Raw genomic sequence first — 23,321 nt, forward strand, 5'->3', positions numbered from 1 at the left:
CTGTATTTTCTTGACAATCTATTTTCAAAGAGGATAATACCTTGATTTTCTTGTCTACTTTTTCGTTTAATTCTACAACCTCTTTTTCAACATGCTTAATACTTTCATTATTTTCTGCATTGATAGTATTTTGTGTCATATTTTGTTGCTCAACTATGATCTTATTTTTATTTACTCTTTCATTAACCTCATTGACCCTATCAGAAACTTGAATGATTTTTTTTTGCATTGATTTTTCTACATCTAACATTGATGTTTCAAGATTATTAGTTTTCTGCTGTAGATGACCTATTTCTTTGTGATTTTTACTTAATGTATCATTTATCTCTTTTATTTCACGCTTTGTACTAACCTGATCTAGTCTTATGCTAGCAAATTCTTGCTTCATATCATCAAACCTAGCATTTTGATCTTGTTTCAAATTATCAATCTTAGCATTTTGCTTATCAAACCTTTGTGTTAGGAATGTTATAAGATTTATATCATTTTTAGCTCCTACCATACTTGTTTCATTTGATATTTCTACTACTTTCTCATGAATTGTTACATTTGAAACGTTTTCACTTACAGCTACACTATCGTTTGAGTCATTGTTTAAGGTTAGGTCTAAATCTTGTGATTCTTCATCTAAGTTTTGAATGTTTTCACTGGATAAAACTTCATTATTTTTATTGTTCTCCATCTTGCTACTGCGTAAAAAATATTTACTCATTAGAACCTGAACTTTCTCGAACCAATTTCCCACTCAGCAGCATCTCCCATTCATAATTCATCAAGATATCTATCCTACCAATAATTTTTTATAACCAGGGATATATTTTGTAGTTTGAGTCCCACACCAGGGCGTACCATTTGCCGTGCTACCAATTTTTCCTAAATCGGTTGGATAGCATTTCACACCTATTAACCTAAGGATAGTTATCGGCTCCAACGTAATAGATTCTTGGTAAACTATGAATGGATCTATCGCCTATGAATGAGAAATCCAATTTTCAGAGCAAATGAACTTATAATCTTCAGATGAATTTTGGCAATATACTACACAAATACACAAAGAACAATATCTTACAAGCCTAAGCATCTAAAGTCACTATGAGCTAAATACTTATCCAGTTTATATAGTTGAAAAACAGTGGCTATTGGCTTGTATACACAATAAACAATATATAGACAAAATAGAACACTATAAACTGTTTAAAACTCAATTTAAAACATTAATAAATTCACTTAAACAGAAAAATATTCAGAGAGCACTAATTACAACACACATAGCCAGCCATAAGTTTCAGAGAGAGGGGACAGGAAAAAACCTAGCTACCAGGAACAGAGCAAAGCTTCTTCAGTGTCGATGTTACGGACACGTCACCAAAAAAAATTATAAATTACAAGTTTAGAATTCACATTTTATTTTGTTCTCAATAAAACTTTATTTTGAAACTATTATTTTAAATTTTTATATATCATCTCTATTTAAATAATCCATTTATCTATTAATTCTGTCAACTCAGCCTCGGTGACACCATGGAACAATGCAACACAATCATTTACGATAAATTCTCAGTCAAAAAGTTGTCCGTAATCGATGACTCTGATATTTACTATAAAGTTTTATAGATCTCGAATTGAAGATTCGATTCCAATCGAGAAAAAATGTAATATTACAGTTATCATGTGGGGAGAAATTCGTGAATATCGGCAATTAACTGTATGATATCCAGATTGGTATGAACCAGACCTTGAAGCCAACCCAAAAATAGGTCTTGAATGAACAAGACATTTTGCTCTACTGATAGTCTGATTGAGAGCAAGCTTTTACAATAGTAATTTTATTGTAGCTTTTCCATTTTTTTCAGAGGGTACCATAACTTTTGCTGGAGAGGATGAATGCTCAAACATTCGCAAATATAAAAATGCTAGGTAAATAATATTCCCATACATGCTATATCTCTATGTCTTCATAAATTATTATTGATAAAATTATTTATTCAGTTCTATTGTGATAACCATTAGGTCTAACCAAATACATAACTTCATTGCACTGATATTCACTTTTCTGGCATAATTGTAACGTTTGCTTGATCAAGATAAATCAGTGAAATGAGTAGGCTTATATTTCAATCGTTGGTAATGAGGTAATTATTTATTGATATAATTTTGAAAATGGATTCAGAAAAATTTGGAATACCCCTCATTCCAAAGTGGAATATCGGACTGTACGCTACTTGAATTCACTTTACCGTACTTGACTGTAATCGAAAGCATATTTACAAAAAACAACTATATTTATAAGAATGCACAAAACTATACATACGGTAGGTGGGGTGGGCCCAACTTGGCCCAACACGGTAACTAGTATCTAATCTAATTCCATATAGTCTTGTTCATGGAATGTCTTTTTTCGCAATTTATTGGAAACTATAACTATTAAATACTGATTCTTTATTTCCAGGGAGTTTGTAAGAAAATCTGCGGAAGAAGTAGTTCCGTACTACGGTACACCGATGACAGTAAGCTTTGGAGATAATGTTCAGAACAGGAAACAAATTGGATATAATAAACTAATCGTTGGTGGAAGACAGAATTCAATGAACTTTCCAGTTGTTCTAGAAAAAAAATTGGGAGGAAGGGAGTTTGTAGCTGTGTAAGTAGTTCATCGTGAGAATAGCCTACGTACTGCGATGATGATTCCCACTCAAATGACTCATCATTACCGTATACCTAACTACTATAGGTACTCATTTGAAGAGTAGGACTATTAAGAGACTGATCTTGCTTCTATTTAGCGTCACATTATGGAAAAGAGAGAAGATACTTTAACTAATATTTTTATTTGACTAAAAACAACAGGAATGTAAAAACTGTCCAAAACAGTTTCTGGTACAAAAAGGTGAAGTAGAAGACCAATCAAGGCATTATTATTCAAGACTTTGTCAACACATGACCATCGATTCAGAAGGCTTTATAAAAATTATATCCAGGCCTTCTATTGTTTTCCATAGGTAACTCCAAAACCTAGTCGGAAGTTGAAATACCAATTGAATAATTATCAGCTTTTCTTAAGTATGCAACTAAAAAGCACCAATTTTTCAAAATCTTATTCAAGTTGAGATTTATTATACCTGCTAGTGAACATGATTTTCCATTGACAGCAATCATATGCATAAATATTAATACTCTGAACTCTATTGACTGCGGAAAAATTACAAAAATACCGTATTTATTCTAATTCACTTGCCTACTGAATTGCAGATGTCATCTCAAATCTGAATATCCGATGAAGATATTTCCGACTTTTGAAATAATGAACAGCGATTTGAAAAGTCTTGAAGCAATGAATGATTACAGAGACAATTCCACATATTCAAAATATTTTGATAATGAGTTGAGTGAGGTTTGGAATTGCGCAAAGGAAACTAATGATGTAAGTTACCACACATATTTTATGTTTTTCTCTATTGTAACATTTGTGATAGATATTAAGGTAATAGGGAAACAGCGTGAGTCATTAAAACCTTGAATCGATGTTTTGGAAGCTATTGAATAAGTCGCAGGAATAAGTTCAAAATTGATTAATATGACGAAATATTCTCTTCGAACTTTATCAAATTCAACCATATCATCTATGAATAAATTAGCCTTCTGATATACAGACTGTGATGGGTATAAGATACGAAGTAGGTACATTTTTTGTAAGTCACTTCATACTTACTCCAGTCAATATAGTTATGAAATAAGAGATGTGTTTGCAAAATGTATTGTAGTAGTCCAGAACTAACTCTTCCATGCAAAATTTTCATGTTCTGGATTCAGAAAGTGCCCCAAAAAGCTCGTATTTTCAGTTCTTCTTCCACTTGTCTGAGATTTCTAAATTCAAAATTAATTGTTTCAAGTGTTTGTGTTTTGTTTCAATGTGGAAGTTAGTGAAGAATTAAAAAGTCGCACATATCCTTTATTTGAACAATTTATTTTATGAAATTGGGATGAAAAGAAGTTTTGGACTGTAGTCTGTTTCTTTGTCCTTGAGTTGATTGTAAATTATGAATAAATAATAATAAATAATTTCCACCAAAACCAGCCACCTAATAGAAAAAATCATCAACTATTTTAAAAAACAAAATTTAATATGGAATGAAATAAAATGAAGTATGAAATAGAATAAAATGCAATTAAGTATCGTTCTTCATCTTTGATGAGAACTGAGTTAAAATTAAAAAAAATAAATAAATAGGAAAATTATTGGAATTTTCATTAATTTTACTTTTCAATCAACGATATTAAAACCGCCCCCATATGGGGGTAGAAGAGAGATCTCTAAATACTGAAGCTTTAAACAACAAACTTTAAAATTCTATTCCACTTCTAAATTTTATTGAATGAATTAAACTAATTTAAAATTGGAAAATAACAAATAATCAATATAGGTTCATTGCACCTTCTAAAAATTCAAGATGACTGCATGTAAGATTTTGCTTACTGCTTATCTGGAATTCTAACTGTTCACGAAGGTAGCGTGGACTTTACACATTACTCTACTTCAAATGAATAATTGGGGACTCGGTCATCAAGGGTTTTTAGCATGAGCTAGATAATATAATGGCACTAACAATCGTTTAATCTATAAATCCTCTTCTATTAGAATTTTTACTACACTAGGATGTTCTCACTAATATTTTCAATAACAATTACACATTCACTTCAAACGATTAAAATATTTCAATTTATCCCGCCATGAAAACGATTACATTTCAACAAATTTAGACAACAAACAAATTGAACAAATACGTTAATTCAGGGCCCTCGAGGCCCGAGACTACCTCTGGATTTCAATCTGTTTCGATTCGCGGCTTGATTGAGACTGCTCTTTTCCACGAAAATTATGTTCCCCTTCCACCGAGACAACGGTCCACGTGGGGATGATAATAGTTCCGTGGGAAAGCAAAATAATGCAAGTTTGAAATATTCCCAAATACTCGTGTATTTTCCATCGCTAACGGAAATGCAGTTCCGTGAGAATACCTCAACCCTGCATAAAATTTAAAACTGACTGTCTTCTCGGACGCAAGTTACCAAAATCTTAATGTGAAAAAATTATTTTTCAACAGAAAAATAAATTTCTCACGACAAAAAAGTTACACTGAAAATTCAACTAAATGAGCACAAGAGTCTGATTGAAAAGTCCTAATTCTAAACCTTTTAAAATGACCCAATTAATGAATTATTCCAATATCATCACCATTACAGATATCTTCCGATTGTCACAATTTCATATGTATAATTCCATTTGCGTCATTTTCCCATCTTCAGCCTCTATACAGTCTAGCTGAGGCTAACTAGACTTTTCTAGATCTAGACTTTTCTATTCAGCGCTGCAACATGACTGGAGTTCGCATTACGGAAACATGTAGAAATGGAGACGGTCTTCAACATTATTATAAACTTGGCAGTTCCTTGTGTCAGCCCAATGTGCCGTGGTGCTGTTGCGGTTTCCTATTTATCCTAATTGATTACTCATATCTTTTCCCCTCAAATTCTAGCTTTCTTCTAAATAAAGATAGAAAGATTCTGTTCTCGGATTTGGATCCAGCACCCCAAAAACTAATTGCAATAGGCAGATATACCCAAAAATAAGGGAGTTTTGGTTACTTTTATGTACCGTCGACTTTGTCCCACATCGCGGAAAAATATTCAAATCAGTTTATCTCCGATCTCTGTTATTCGAAATCGATGTTCAGCTATGATAGCCCTGGTTATCATCGATGTACTACAATCGATGTCTTTGGAATCTCGATAATAATTATATTAGTTGAATTATCGACATAAAACCAAACTGATTGCTTGCTTCATCTTGTGATTTCCTTGTCAGAAAACTTATTTCTAGAAGACTTATGATATCTGTGAGTACATATTATTTTGGCCTTTTTATCATGTTTCAATTTTTTATTGGTATATCTATAATATCCATAGTTGAACTGGTTAGGGTTCTGTTACTAGTTAAATACAACGTGGTCACTTTTAGGTTAAACTTGGGGACTTGGGGGACTTTGTCCCAGTATAAAAATTGTGATATTATGCAGGATATGATGCAAATAAAATTCAAAATATAATACATATTACGTATTCTACCTAATAAAACAAAATAATCACCTCGCTTGAGATTAATAAAATCTTAATATTTATTTTTAGCTGATTATGCAGCTGGAGCCAACATGCCTTGACGCTAAAAAAGATCTTTAAGCGGCAGAAACTGAAATATTTTTCAAAAAATAATTTGTGATTTTTTGATGTGGATTTCATTTGTTTACAATGTCATTATAAATGTTAAAGGTTAACAGTTGGTTTCACTTTGTTCAACTCTTGAAAATGAACTTTTTTCCATATATTTTTCGAAGTTAGACAAAGTCACCCCAACCCCATGTCATTGACATTGTCTCTTAATTTCAAAAAGATATATCTTTGTTAAAGTTGAGAAAAATATGAACTTCTTATAATGAAAAATACTCTTCAAACATTGCAGAATATAAAATAGTGCAAGAGATTTGTTGCAACTCAATATATTGATTTCAAGCTGTTTTAAATCTCAACTCCCCAAATTGGGACAAAGTCACCCCGGTTTACCGTATTTTATTTTTTTTTCAAGGTATCTAGATCAAGGTCTCACGTTGAGTGCTAAGTTAGCTTCTAAAAAGTTGTCATTGCACCCACTATCATGCAGTTTGCGCCGAAATGGAAAAAGTGGGCGAAAAGTTGTAAAAATCGCTCAACAAGATGGCACAGCTCGCCGTGTTGTTATGTTATTGTAAATTACCAGAATTAAAACTAGGCTTTACCAATCAGTCAACTTTAACCAACTTTCTCAAGTTTGAAAAATCATGTAGAATCTTATACCCGTTTTTAATTAAATTATTGCTATGTTCCTTCTAGAGAATCTTATGAATACCAATTTTCAATTCAATCCTTATCAAGTTCCTCATGCTATGAATACCGGTATATTATTTGTTTTTTTCAAATTTATTATGTTTGTCAAGTATTTTTTTCGAAACCCTGAAGAATCAAGAATAATTGCCGAAATCCCGACTAGCATTACAGCAGTTATCGACCATAGATATTTCATTCTAGAACAATATTAAACTATATTGTTCTGTAATTATATTTTAAATTTCGTAATATTTGTTTCTGAATAACAAATTATTATTATTATTATTATTGTCAATTATCTGCAATCGAAAGTCAAAATTATTTGTTATTATTTTCTTTTGAATTGTTGTTTAATTGAACATTGATAATAATAATAATATCATAAAAGAAATTTTTCCAACATTATACATTACCGTACATAAATATTGTGTATATAATTTACTTTCATAATTATTAATATTATTTAGGACTTGCCGTTTCTGAGAGTTGTCAATCGACAATGCATGAAGAAACACGTTCCTAATAAGATAGGAGAAATTCACTATTCAAGAATGGATGAGATATGGATTGAGTCAATGGACGATGCATATGATGTGAGAACTAAAAGTATTAGATATTTGGACAAATCGGATTATGGGCTTATTGATTTCAGTAAGTTGTTTTGAGTGTCTTGTTCTATAGAAGTTTTTTACAGAATTAGCCGTGTTAGCACTTCAATCAAAGCACCGTTCTTCTTGAGAGCGGATGGAAATAGTTATTTGTGCAACTAGTGCGCAAAGTGACAGTTTGCTGCACCGAAAGAAACGTTTACGCCCGAGCCGTAGGCGAGTCTGTTGAGTGCAGCAGAGGAGCTTTGCGCACGTATTTCACATTAAATTTTTACTTTCCTTGCCCTACTACCATAGGTAAGGAAAGTATTGCTTTCCAAAAAAAATTAAGGTACCCCAATTTCAAGTTTTCTAGACATTTCAAGGTCCCCTGAGTCCAAAAACATGATTTTTGGGTGTTGGTCTGTGTGTGTGTGTATGTGTGTGTGTGTATGTGTGTATGTCTGTGAACACGATAACTCCATTCCTAATTAACCGATTGACTTGAAATTTTTAACTTAAGGTCCTTATACCATGAGGACCCGACAATAAGAAATTTAATAAAATTCAATTCAATATGGCGGAAAAAATGGCGGATAATTACTAAAAAACCATGTTTTTCACGATTTTCTCAAAAATGGCTCTAACGATTTTCTTCAAATTTATACCATGGATAGCTATTTATAAGCCCTATCAACTGACATGAGTCTCATTTCTGGGAAAATTGCAGGAGCTGCGTAATATTCTCGAGAAAAATGGCGGATAATTACTAAATAACCATGTTTTTCACGAATTTCTCGAAAACGGCTCTAACGATTTTCTTCAATTTCATACCATGGATAGCTATTTATAAGCCCTATCTATTGACATGAGTCTCATTTCTGGGAAAATTGCAGGAGCTGCGTAATATTCTCGAGAAAAATGGCGGATAATTACTAAAAAACCATGTTTTTCACGGTTTTCTCGAAAACGGCTCTAACAATTTTCTTCAAATTTATACCATGGATAGCTATTTATAAGCCCTATCAACTGACATGAGTCTCATTTCTATGAAAATTGCAGGAGCTGCGTAATATTCTCGAGAAAAATGGCGGATAATTACTGAAAAACCATGTTTTTCATGATTTTCTCAAAAATTACTCGACTGATTTATTTCAAATTCATACTCTGTATAGTTATTTATCAGCTCCATCAACTGGCATGAGTCTCCTTTCTGGGAAACTAATGGGGGGTTCACCCCATCCTTGAGAAATGGACTTTGTAACCTCCTTCTCGTGCATGAGGTAGGTAGGTAGAGCAGTCTATAAAAATAACACATAGTCGAGATATTTCATCTGTAGAACAGCTGTTTTGACGAATTTTAAAATAATCGAATTTCACAATTTACACAAAGGAAAAAGTACTCTGAAAACAATTATATACACACACACATACAGTAGTCTGATCATAGTTTCAAATGATTATGTTGCCGCCAATCGTCATTATGTTATTATTTCTCTAAATTATTGTCGTTTAAGAATGTTCAATGAGCAAGGAAAGTTGTGTGAGTGTACCACACCAGATTTTTACCTCAGTTACCATTGAATATGAAAAGTAGGTAATTATGTGTAAAATTCCCTGAAATCCATCAAATGTTTTTCTGTGTAATTTTATTATTAATAAAAACCTTAATTTATTGTCGAATTGAATAATGTAGTAGTGTTTGAATGAAGGGGCGGCTGTGTGCTGAATGTGGTGGCTGTCGCTGTCCTTGTTGTCCATTGTTATTATTATAACGTGCACCACAACACTATACCACAGTCACTGTTACCAACTTCATTTTGATTTTGCTGCACTGGTGCTCCATATAACCTACTAACTATTTTGCGTTGCCATGTTGCAAATCTGGAGTGCATAAAAAATTTTTCCCGCACTAGAGCGGAAAAGTGATTCTTTGCGTTCTGTAATCAGTGCATGAATGGCCACTTTCCAAGGTAACTGTGGGAAAATAAATTTTCTATAGTGAAAAATATGTGGCATATACCACAAGGCTCAAACCTCCTACCACAGAGAAGAGAACACAGTGGTTTCCTTCTTCTGTGCTCCTACTCTCTAATTTTTCTGAACGTTCTCGTTCCATCAAGCTGAGGCCAGACCTGCCAAGCAGCGTTATTCCGATTCGATCAGAGATTAGAAAAGTCTTGAATGGTGCATGTCGCCATTATTCAATGGCCGTCATGTGATCTGTCCTACCACCACCCCTGCACCTCGATTTGCAATTGTCAATGATGAAACCTGCACATCATTTTATCCTGCATTGTTGAAATTCAAGGGTTGGTTAAATATTACTGCTATTAGGCCTAGTACACAAAGCTGCTAAGTCAAAAATCGAGGGCTCAGGGTCACATGAGCATATCTACAAAATGGCAACTTTTCAGTACAGCCTAAAAACTGATTTAAGAATTAATTTTTCCTGCAATTTATAGAATTTTCATGACCAAAACATTTATACAGTATTTAAATATGGTTCTTACTGCTTCATTATTATACAACTCATACAAAGAATAAACAAAATTTCATCGAACAAATTTAAATTGAAAAATTTACTCCTGACTTACGCTTTTGTGACTAATATATTTCACGAATGGCTTTGTTAGGATGTTTTCTTGCTCATTATTCCATGCTATTCTTGAAGTGATATTACTTGAAAAGAAAAACAATAGATAATATTCAAATATACAAAAAATAATCAAATAAAGAGAAATAATATTTTAGGCAAGTTGAAAGATATTACTATCATTTCATTTTTATTACTGAAATAATCGACCTACAGCGTTTTTTCAATAATTTTATCATTTAATTACAGCCTACTACTAAACAAACAAACAAAATGAAAATGAAGTTATAGTAAATTATTGAATCATATTAAATAAAAATACTACGAAATTGTCAGAAAACCACAGATTTATTGATAGTTAGAAAGACCGGTTTCGGTTATTACAACATTGTCAATCTCTGATAAACTCTGATGAGTTTATGAGTTGATGTATGTGTTAGAAAGACCAGTTTCGGTTATTACACCATTGACAATGACAATGGTGTAATAACCGAAACCGGTCTTTCTAACTATCAATAAATCTGTGGTTTTTTGGCAATTTTGTAGTATTTTTACTGTATTCAATATGAATAATTACCACAATATCAACTTCTCAACTACACAAAAATTTATTGAATCATAATAATGATGTAATGAAACATCAATGAACTCTTATTTATTTGAATATATAAAAAACTATCTAAAATCTCAATGAATTTTTTTTCCAACAAATTCTTTCAATGGTAAATGATATTCTGTAAGCAATAATACTGGGTTGGGTATGGAGGTATATTGGATGATTTTAAATAAAAATTAAATCAACTCATTAAGCAAAACTCAAAATTTATTGTTTTAGTGTGTACGTTGGATGTTTCCTTGATAGAAATTAAAGAGGGGGAAAACTTGAACATTGATTATGTAAAAAAATAACATATTTAAATGCTGTCCGTTCTTGTCCGTACACTCCTGTAGAAGTTGTGAGAAGTTGTCCATACTCCTCTGAAGCATTGCACGTGGTACCACTTGGATTAATTGTGTTATTGCTTCACTCAGAGCTTCAAGGGTTCGTGGTTTGTTTATGTATAAACGTGCTTTTAGGTAGCACCATAAAAAATAGTCACAAGGTGACAGGTCTGATGTCCGAGGGGCCACTTCACATCTCCATGCAACGAAATGAGGCGTCTAGGGAAGGTCTGCCTTAAAAATTCCATAGCTGCTATCGATGTATGGCATGTCGCCCTATCTTGTTGAAACCATACAGGATTAACGTTGATACGACATCTTCTTAATTTGGTAGGAAAAATTCACGAAGCATTGTTAGGTGCATATTGACAGTGACTGTTCGACCGTTTTCTCGAAAAAAGTAAAGGGCCAATAGCTAATTAGTTTTATGGGGCTACCTGAAAGCACGTGTGTACATAAACAAACCACGAACCCTCGAAGCCCTGAGTGAAACAATAACACAATGAATTCGAGCGGTACCACATGCAATTCTTCTAAAGAGTATAAACAACTTCTCACAACGTCCACAGGAGTGTATGGACAAAAACGGACAGCATATAACAGATGTTATTCATACATAGTCAATGTTTTAATTCTTTCCTCTTTAATTTTTAATAAAGGCAACATCCAAGATACACACTAAAAAAATAAATTTTGAGTTTTGTTTAAAAATGAGTGTATAATTCAACAAACAACTCCACATCAAATTCAACAAAACATGTCTCAACTCAAATCTCACTCCAAAGTATGCCAAAATAAAAATTAAAAATGATTCCAGACCTGCTAAAATTGCCAAAACCAAAGCTGAAAAGATAATGATCAAAGAAAACATCAAAGACCTATACAAACAAAAAGAACTGCTCAACTCCAAACTTTTGAAACTACACCTAGAAATCTCTAACACTTATGGACATGACTTCTTTCAAGAATTAGCCATCACAACCCATCACTGGATTAAACAAAAAAACCAAAAAAAAAAATAGAAGAGACACACAATAAGAAAATTGCTAACCTAACCCCTCCACACACAGCCATTGAATCCAACCATGAATTCCACAAAAGAACTGTAAACCTAACAAATACAGAATTCACAAAGAAAGAACTTGATATTCTTGACAAAGGCCTCAAACACAACCTATCCTACAAATGCAATAATGGCACATTGAAACAGATAGTTATTAAAACAGAGACATCCATACATCATACTGAATCACATATTCAAGATGAACTAAGACGAAACATTAAAAGTAATCAAAAGCAACAAAACACAAACCAAAAACTCCCTCAACAATGAAGCCCAAATAGGTAATAAGAGATTTACAGAATAAAGCAAATGATAACAACTTGAAATTTGTCAAAGCAGATAAGGGGAACACCACCGTAATCATAAACAAAAAAGACCTTGATCAAAAAACCATGGATTTCATAACTAAAAACAACATAAAACAACTCAAATCAGACCCAACAAACGAATACCACGTAACCATAAAGAAAACAATCAACAATGCAAAACATATAATATCAGCAACAGAAAAAAGAACACTCAAACAAATCCACCCATCAGCACAGACCCTACAAACACTCCCAAAATTACACAAACCCAACATTCCCATCCGACCCATAGTAAACTACCGCGAAGCACCAGCCTATAAACTTGCAAAACACCTAGACCATACACTTAGAAAAGTAATTGATCTAAACAACAATACACACCTCAAAAACAGTGATGAGCTTATCTCAAAACTGAAAGACACTCACATTCCGTTCAACTCAACCCTAGCATCCTTTGATATAACAAACATGTACACCAACATTCCAATCGATGAAACTATATCCATAATCAGAGACCTCCTTACAAAAAGTAACTCACCAGTAGAAAAAACTGATGAAATTATTGAAATCCTACAGACAATAACCAAACAAAACTATTTCACCTATGACAATAAGTTCTATCTACAAGATGAAGGTTTACCCATGGGGTCACCAATTATTAGCTTACTTGCAGAAATATACATTCAAAACTTTGAAAACAAACACATCCTCAATAGTGAAATATCAAAGAAGATAGTTTTCTGGTATAGATACGTAGATGATGTCTTAATTCTCTTCAAGGGAAACCAGAGACAATGTGAAGTTCTCCGTAAACACATCAACAAGTTCAACAACAAAATACAATTCACTTCTGAATATGAACAATACAACTCTATAAACTTCCTTGACCTATCAATCACAAAAAAAATCCAGACCAAAAACTCAGCTTTAACATTTACAGGAAACCAACCACAACAGACACACTAATCCACAACTCCTCCAACCACCCAACACAGCACAAACATGCAGCATTCAGATCCATGCTCTATAGACTCAACAAAATACCATTATCACCAGAAAACTACAAAAATGAGCTCAACACAATAAAATACCTAGCACAGAGTAATGGATATGACCCAAACATAATCCAACAAATGAGAGAAAACACTTCATAGCACTAACATATATCAATAGTCAATCTAATAAAATTGCCAGAATTTTTAAAAAAGCAGGCTATACAAGGTGGCTTTCAAAACCAAAAATAAGCTGATGGCCACCCTCACCCCCAAAACCACCGACAAACACAACCTCCCTGGGGTATATAAACTAAAATGTAGCGATTGTGAAAAATTCTATATTGGCAGAAGTGGACGATCATTCAAACTTAGATTTAAAGAACATATCAACGCACTTGAAACCAAAACAGAATCAGCTTTTGCAACACATTTAAATGAAACCGGGCACTTCTACACAAACATAGACACCAACCTCACAATATTGAAAGTAAAAAGAAATGGACATGAATTAAATACAGCAGAACAGTTTGAAATTTATAAAGCCACCATCCTTGACAGTAACAACATACTAAATGAACAGCTGAATTTCAAATCCAACAAACTTTTTGATCACATAATAAACACCACAAATCTTCCTAACCATCAAAACATTTCCGGTCTACACTGTTGAAAATGATCGCCAGACGATTGAAAGTACTCCAGGCAGTGAGTAAAAGTTTTAATACCTATTTACTTAATAATCGACTGCATGTCGTGTTCAAATACATAAAAGGTATTGCTGACGAATAACCTCTTTGTTGCACAAGTCCATTAAATCGTTGATTCTCTCGGCGTTGATTTTATATGCTGCATTGTAAGCTAGTTTTAGAGGAATATCCAATATAGACGAGCCTGCTACTAGGGTAACCCGAACATCAACCACAAGCATTGACGGCTTCTATCACAATCTACCAATAGAAATGATAAAATCCACGGCCTATCCAAATAAAATTTCAGACTACAACACTATAGTCTGTGAGATAAACTGTTGGATTGAATATGAAGCGGTTATGTACAGGTATGCCAGAAGTTATGATATGTCCAACTTGATGGAGCTTAAATCGAAGCTACGTTGTATTGATTGGAGACCAATAACAGACTCTTTACAGGCTGAAATTAAATATAATCACTTATATAATGCGCGACAACTTATGGAAGAAATGATGCTTAGAGAACCCAAAGGAATGAACTGTTTTAAAAACTCCGTTTTCTGAAACAAAGACACCATAGCTCCGAAGAATAGACTGCTCAATGCAAATCTAAAGTGTATGCTTACTGGATCTACAGCAGATTGAGAACACTACAATAATCTGAAAATATCTTTTGACTTGGATGTGATGAATAAAAACAGGATGCATATCAAAGGCAAGGTAGAGAAGGCTGATAATAAATAGAAGGTGCTTTGGAGAATTATAAATGGGGAGAGGAGCAAACCAAATGCAGGCAAACGTGAAAACCTTCACTTATAAAAGATAACATGATAGTAGATGAACCATACCATTTTAGCAATATGCTAAATGCTTACTTCACACAAAATACAAAGCGAACTACAGTACTACTAATTTAACAAACAGTACCTAACACACAAAACATTAAAGATGCTCCAATACTCTGTGAATTTGAAAGACTTAAACGGGATTGGATAAACTTCTGAGAAAGCTAAATTTTAACAACTCAGATGGATATGACACTATAACTGGCAAAATTCTGTAATTATGTGGTGGAGAATTAGGAGTTCCACTGTTGGACATAGTAAACTCATTCATTGATCAGGCGACCTTCCCAAAATATCTAAAAATAACCAAAATATACCCTTAATTAAAAGGAGGTGACAAGACAGACTTAAAACAGAGGTTGTATAGTATTCCATGCGCTGCTTTATGTATGGCTGAAAATCAGCTGAATTGACATATGCTTGGAGCCACAGAAGCGTAACTCTACTTATGCAGGAAATGCCATCAACTAGATTATAGTCACAGTAGCTCAACTCATCATAAGCTTTTGTGATCCTAAACATTTTTTCACAATGTAGATAGGCTCATAACCCAACTTGTAGACCAATAGGGCATTGAGATAAGCTCATCCCAGGTAGCACAGAAACGTTGAAATAACGTTACAAACACGTAATACCTTAACGTTGAAAAGACGTTGAAATTCAACGTTGAAAACACGAAAAAATGTCCGCCGTTTCCACATTATTTTCAACGTTGAATAATAGTTGAAAAAACATTGTAACAACCATTATTTTCAACTATAAATAGACGTTGAAAGCACGTCGTGAGAACCATTATTTTCAACTATAAATAGACGTTGAAAGCACATCGTGACAACCATTATTTTCAACTATAAATAGACGTTGAATTAGCCATACTTTTGAACCGGTACCTTATCAATTACATGGTAATATTTCTAAAATCATTTGAAAAGAGATGAAAATACGAAATCATATTTCCATTTATTTACATATGATTTCATGTAACAGAAATATTACCGTGCAATGCGGTACATTGGTAAGGTGACATTAAAAAAACACAATAAAAACCATATTACTTCATCTCTTTTCTGTATATCTTTTTTATAGAACTAGAAAGAAAAATAAAAATCTCAGTACCCTTTTTGAATTATTTAATCACTATTATTAATCATTATTTAAATGATTCAAAAAGGGTACTGAGATTTTTATTTTTCTTTCTATTTCCATATTACTCCAATTTTGATCCACAAAAATTAGTATGATAAAAGTTTGTTTAAAAAACTGAGATGGTTACAACCAAATTACCATGGTAATTTAATATACTCTGCCAAGCTCAAAAACATTTTATGTCTGTAAGAAACATACCTAACTTAAAACTATTATTTAAAGAATTCAGCAGTTGTTTGAAAATCTTGAATTTTTAGTATGATAATTTCATCTGTGGTGAGTAAAAATAGCTCAATTCTTTCTAGCAAATAATATAGATCATCTACATTTTTACTTGTCATTTATGCCAGGTTTAAACTATGCCAATTGGCAAAACAATTGTCTTCTTAAACCGTCAGCTGATGTTGTCAATTAGTTTTTATTTAGCCATGCCTAGATGATGGTTTTAGAATTAAAAGATTCAATTGATAATTTACACCAGCTGTACATTTCAAAAGACAATATTATTGTCTTGCCAATTGGCATCGTATAAACCCCCCTACATTTTAGTTTTCAGGTATGATGATTGTTTGTGATTTATGCAATAGCCAAACAAATATTTTATTACAGTGTTTCAATAGAAAGGAACTTTCAAAATAGCTTTCCACTTTCATTTCATAATACTTTAATATTTTATTAAATATTTGTGTGAAATAAATATAAATATAAACATAAATATTAATGTGTTTGAATATTTTATTTTATACCTTGATATTTTTAATTACTGACAAAATTAGATTGTTTTTTTTTCTCCACTGAAAATACTCTGACTGTCGCATATTTTAGCCAATTTAGGGTAGCGTCTTCAATTTGGGTCTTAATGCCCACAGTCGACCCACAAGATTGTTTGATAGAATCTGAAACATAAGGTAATATGAATTTTAATGAGAAATTCTATAAATATGAAGGCAGATGAAATTTTGCCACCACATAGGAGTTATTATTTGATAAGGGTGTTGCATGGTTAAAAGGGATAAAGGGACAAGTACAAAAATTTTTCTCAAGTGCACATCTAATATTTTGTTATACACATTGATATTTTGAATCACAAGGCGAGGTGATGACTGTTTTTTAGATATTCGTTCAAACATTCAAATTGACTAAGAATAAAGTAAGAATATTGGGTTTCCAAATTTTGTAGCATAGACAAATTTTAACTTGAAATACTCCTCTTTCATTAGGCCTATAGAACTAAACAAATAAGGCTCTATATAAAAACGGTAAAAAAATTACTTTTTTGATTTATGAGTAAAATGTAATAGTTACTGTAGGTACATACTTAGTTTTATGAAAAAAAAAAAACAGTTGTATGCCGATATTTTAACCATTTTTTATTGGCCTACTAAATTTTGTGAACCTAGACCAAAAGTTAAAATCACAATGAAATTAATCAAAAATATCCTTGACATATGAGTTGTAAACATTCATAAATTAATTGGAAATTAAATTTTAAAATGAACAAGTTTAAGCTAAATTTCGTCACCATGGAATGACGATATTTGGAAAATGTTAATATTTATGAGGTGAACTCCGGGCACCCGTTTCCAATTTCTTGGATCACCGAGTTAATTACTGGTACTGAACAAGTTAAAAGCAATCACTTTGATGTTAGCCTACATAGACAATTTATTAGTGCCATAGCAACAGACTTCCATTGTTTGCAGGTTAAATTGGGTTATGTTTTAAAAATTTATATTTTTCATTATATTATTAAGTTTCATTCAATTTCTCAACACAAGCAGTCCTGTGACAAAAACAATACATAGATAGCATAATGAAAATATTTGTGTAGAAATCAAAGTAATTGTAATTTATTTGGAAGTTAAGTAGTAGGCTACATGTACAATACTTAAAACCAAGCTTATTGTATTATATTAATTTTTAATATATTAAATTAGAGCCCACTAATTTAACAAATATACCTAACCCTAACCTCAAATGTAAACAAGTGTAAATAACACACAATATTTGTTTTCAAGTTTAGACAATAAATCACCAAACAATCTCATTTTTTAAATAAAAATAATAAATTAAAGAAACTTACCAAGTCAAAGTGGAATGGGTAGACACTTCTAAATGAGTTCACAGCTTTCATCAACGTGATGAAAATAATTCTAACATGGAATGGCGTCGATCGGTCTTTGACGAAAGTTGCTAGATCCGTTTTTGTAAGGACTACATAGTACATACTGTAGCGCTGTGAGTGGTGGAATTGGAAGCTCGTTTTCAACGTGTTTTTAACGAGAGATCAACCGTTGAAAACAACGTTGTATTTAAAACGTTGAAAAATTCAACCACTAACGGTTATTTGGCCTCAACAACCAAATTTCAACGTTGGAAACACGTAGGTGTGCTACCTGGGATGTGTCACTAAATAGAGCACAAAAAATTACACAGATACGCTAAAAATCCAAAAATAGCAATTTTTGTAGTTACGCTCCTGTGATCCTAAGCCCTCGAAATTTGGTTTCAAATATCTCCTCCTAATTTCCTTTGTCAATTGCAAAAGTGAAGATTTCACACTCAAAAATAGAACTGCCGAAACAGTCATGGGGAAATGCTATAATATACTATATTTACGCATTGCTATCACCCAATATGTAATTATGTTTTCATTTCTAAAAGTGAATCATTACTTTATATAATCATGTTGATTACACTATCTCAAGAGTCACTAGGGGTACTTTAATGCTTAAGACACTAAGGGAGAGAGTGTCTCAGAAAATCCTAATTGATGTTTATTACAGTTAAGTCCACTCACATTTCTTATGGTACCGGTACTGTATTTTGAGAAAACTATAAAAATGCTCATTCTCTGTTTGTTTTACAAAATAGGGCAATAAGTAACTTATGTAAAGTTCCAACCCTTAAGTATTGCAAGCCTCTTTTCATTGAATTTAGAATTATGTGTTTACCCTTTAATATCCCAATGTTTATTATTTGTAAAAACCAATATGATCTCATTTCCTAGTCATTCTGCAATTCATTCTTACAATAAAAGAAGTAGATTGAACCTAAGAAATAAATCTCAGTCCAGTCAATGAAGGGTTATAGAAAGAAAAGTTTGGAAGCCAAATTTTTGACCCCGCAGCTCTGTTCAGGGTAGTAAGGAGGTAAGCATACCATGGGGACCATAAGCATGGGGGCAGTTTTCAGCCACCTATTTCTGCCAAATCCAGTTATCGGGAAGAATCATTTTATCTTGCTTTCCAGAGTATAAAATTCTGAATAAAATGAGATCATTTGGAACTCTCTATCTCAAATGAGAACTAAGTTATGATTTTTCAAAAACGAGTAAAATTTAAAGAAAAAATTAATTTTGATGAATTTTAGTTTTTGATCAAAAATATCCTTTGATTGTTACCATTTAGATTTATGATTCAAAATCCCTGTGGGCGTATTTTTTTTTTTGCTCTACAATCTGAGATCAGGTACACCTGAAAATAATGTTCCTTGTATAAGGACGTAATATTCAGCTTCAACCATAATCACCAACTACATTGTCCTTACATCGATATTTCGTACAATGATAAAAGCTCATGATATCATGTTCTATGAGAATCACCCGTTAGATGCACTTCATTTCAGTATTTCCTAGTGGAATTTCTCAATATTGATTTTTTCTTCAAATTTCACTCATTTTTGAAAAATCATAATTTAGTACTCATTTGAGATAGTGAGTTCCGTTTGATCTCATTCTATTCAGAATTTTATAATCTAAAAAAAGCAACAGCGAATTTTTCTATTACCGTATTGGATTTGGCTGAAATAGCTGAAAACTGGAAAATGGACCGAAAATACGAGGTTTTTGGGCCACTCTGTATTTAGCACAAGGAAATTTTGCATGAATAATTGGTTCTGGACTTCTCTCATATATCCAAAATAATATATCAAAAAATCAGAACTGCAATATGAATTGCAATATGAACTGCAAGCACACCCCTTTTTATGTCTATAATTATTGACTGGACTAATGGGAAATATGAAAGAAGTTGTGAAGATCAAAGTTGTAGGAAATCTTGTAAGCTTCCATTTTTTACTGGATAGTCATGTCCGTAAGACGCATATAGTGAGGTCCACTTTATAATGGCAGTGGATAAAGATAGTAGAATAGCGATGCCGATTCTCTGCTTCAATTAATTATATTTCTACACTGTCAAATTGGCATCGTTGTGGACCTAGAAAAGGATAGTACCACCGGCTTTGTCGAATGATAGACAAGGATAGCAAAACCAAAGTTGAACAAATACTGCCATTATAACGTGGACCTCACTATAGATATAGACAAGAAACTAAAAGCTGGTAACTTTGAACCAGCCGAGTAGCACAGGTGTTAGGGGTTGGGGACTTTTATGCTTACCTCCTTATCTATCCCAAACTGAACTGAAGGGTAAAAAATATTCCTGCAAACTATTTCTTCTACACCATTTTCTGAGCCTTTATTACCTGAACTGTCGTTACAAATCCAGTCAAGCTTCAAGGCTTTAATTGCACAATTGTGCAATTAGATTCTACAATCAATTACCATTGAATGTTAGAGACTTGTCTTTGAGGGATTTCTAATAAAAAACTGTTTTTACAATGTCAATGGATATTTTAGCTTTAATATGAATAATTCATAAATTGTGATTTTATGTACTGGTACTAGTAAAATAATGATGAGATTTGTGACGTGACCTATAGGCTACTTGTGTAATTATTGTCGTTGGCATTAAATGGATTTGATTTGATGTGCTATTGTTATCAGTTAGTTGTTGCTTTCTATTTTACAGGAGGCTTTTTGTGGCTTGAAGAAGAAAATCACATTGGGACATGGTCAAGTGGAACTGAAGACTTATCTACTGATGAGAAAAGATTCAAATTGTAAGTAATTTTTCCACACTCAAAAATTTTATGAATTTATTGCTGAATTGTGATAACCATATCACATATGAATAGTGTAATACCTTTAGCGTCTTATATAGACAGGGAATGTAGAGCTGGCACTTTACATGTACGTGGCGCTTACATTCCCTTGTCTAACAAGAAAAAGAAAAAAAATATTGTAATATATTATATTATATATCGCATGTCATGCACTATTGCCAATAGCAAGTATGATCACGCTATTCCACTCCAACTCTAATTGGTAGCCATATGCTGACACTACATTTAACTCTAAACTACGTTTACTTGTAGATATGGTTGTATTTATCATAATGTGTTTCATACGTGGTTTATACGAATTAACAGCTGACATTTCTCCGTTTAAACCGAGTATCTGCATAATATGGGCCTGAGACCAGGGAAACACCTGTCAGGCAGCTCTCTGATCATAATTATGCGTGACCGATGTTTCTGTTGTGTGGAGGGGTGGTGGTAGGACAGATTACATGACAGACATGTGAGACATGCACCAATCTAGGCCATTGCCATCTGTAATTGGAACGCTGCATCACAGAATACAATACAGAATGGAAAGTCAGCTAGTATCCTAATGCAAAAATCCGCCATCTTGAAAGAAAACTCAGCATTGTAATAGTATATATGGGAGGTTCGGATCCCTTTAATGATCTGGGTCAATTGGTCTTGTTCACTGCTGCAAGCCAATCAAAAGACCCGGATAGCAGTAATTTTACGTGACGTGGTCTTGGTGCACTCAAGTCTTGGCAACATGTAAAGTGCATGGTTTGGATTGATACTTTCGATTCTGTATGTATTCTGTGGCTGCATGATAAGGGTGGCCCCGGCTTTGAACTCACTCTATTTAGAATATTCGACTCTTGTTAGCTTGATGAGTCGCCAAGAAATGTACGGTAGCTGTGCAGTCGTGGAATACTCGAAACTGGAATCACCTAGAGGTGCGTCCAGACTTGAATTATGTGCGAACAAACGGCATGCGAGAAGTATGCAAGATGATAGCAGATCACTCGATTCCGGTTCGAATTGGTCAAGCTCCCGCTGACAACAATGGAACACGTGGCAAGTTTGCGCTCTGATCTAGATCACCATTAGCGAATCCTTGTTCGAGAAATGCGCGTAAGTCTGTACGCTGGTTTATAATATGAGCGTCATACCAATTGGAAACTCATGCTGCTTTACCTAGCACCATAAAGTCGCTTTGCGTCTTCCAGTAGCATATGTGTATTGCCTGTGTGCTAGTTTTCTCTGTCGAGCTAATAACCTGTCAATGTGTGAACACTCTCATTAGAACTGTAAGAGAAATTGAATTTTATTTTTGTTTGCAATGTATTTCTGTTGCAACAGAATATTGTTGACATAATACTATGTCTCATTGGTCTTGAGTGTGGATTGGCGATCTATCAATTTTTCCTGCTGGTTTGCCGATAGTTTTACAACCTGTTCCTAATGTAAAGCTTTCGGTTCCTATGTTATTATATCTTGATTAAAGTTATGAATGAGGTCACTATTTCTAAATAAAAAGTCATAGAGCAAATCAAATTATAATTTCATGAAACTTGGGCACTTAAAACGCAAGTAATCAAACATAACCATTGATACAAAATACAATCTTCCTACAAACTAAGTACTTATCTTTTGATATAAAATTCATTTAGGCTAAGTTTTACCGCGCGAGCGAACTCTGTATCTCTGTAAAATTTGTGCTACCCAGTTGTATGTTGTTAAGCTGGGTTTACACCAAAGTTATTAACAAAATGTTAATAACTTAATCGTTATAGATTCTATTAGATTGAACGGAACTTGACAAACACATATGTTCATCATGTGTTGATAAGATATGTTCAATCTAATAGAATCTATAAGGATTAAGTTATTAACATTTTGTTATTAGCTTTGGTGTAAATGCAGCCTTATCCTCTTTCATAAAAAAAAATTGAGTCGATATCTCTAAAAATAGCTGAGATACAGAGTTCGCTCGCACTGTTAAATTTAGCCATGAAGGCTTTTACTTGTCTTCTCTTCATCAGAAATATTCAACTCTACAGAAAACACAATAATTAAACCATTATGAATTCTTAAAGACAGAGCCAAATTTTACACAACACAACACATTTTACACAACTTTAAAATATTAAGTTGCATTTTATATCATTTAATATTTTCAATAAACTTTATTTTGTTAATTTGTTTTTTATTTATTCAACTCTTGTTCCTATTTAGAAATTTATCAATAATTGAGAAAGAAAATTTATTACTTCCAACTTATTCAACATAATCAGCTGACTTTCAATTTC

At 32.9% G+C, this 23,321-nt stretch overlaps 1 protein-coding gene across 1 annotated transcript in view; it reads left to right on the forward strand.

The window, feature by feature from the left end:
• LOC120350348 overlaps positions 1 to 23,321 on the forward strand; it is an 80,728-nt gene that overhangs the window by 51,741 nt on the left and 5,666 nt on the right. The window contains exons 11-15 of the mRNA XM_039423240.1: positions 1,854 to 1,917; positions 2,450 to 2,641; positions 3,250 to 3,421; positions 7,383 to 7,442; positions 20,898 to 20,988. Coding sequence (XP_039279174.1) covers positions 1,854 to 1,917; positions 2,450 to 2,641; positions 3,250 to 3,421; positions 7,383 to 7,442; positions 20,898 to 20,988 — 579 coding nt within the window. The remainder of the gene's footprint in view (positions 1 to 1,853; positions 1,918 to 2,449; positions 2,642 to 3,249; positions 3,422 to 7,382; positions 7,443 to 20,897; positions 20,989 to 23,321) is intronic.

Source organism: Nilaparvata lugens, chromosome 1 (genome assembly GCF_014356525.2).
Source record: "Nilaparvata lugens isolate BPH chromosome 1, ASM1435652v1, whole genome shotgun sequence".
NCBI classification, from domain to species: domain Eukaryota; kingdom Metazoa; phylum Arthropoda; class Insecta; order Hemiptera; family Delphacidae; genus Nilaparvata; species Nilaparvata lugens.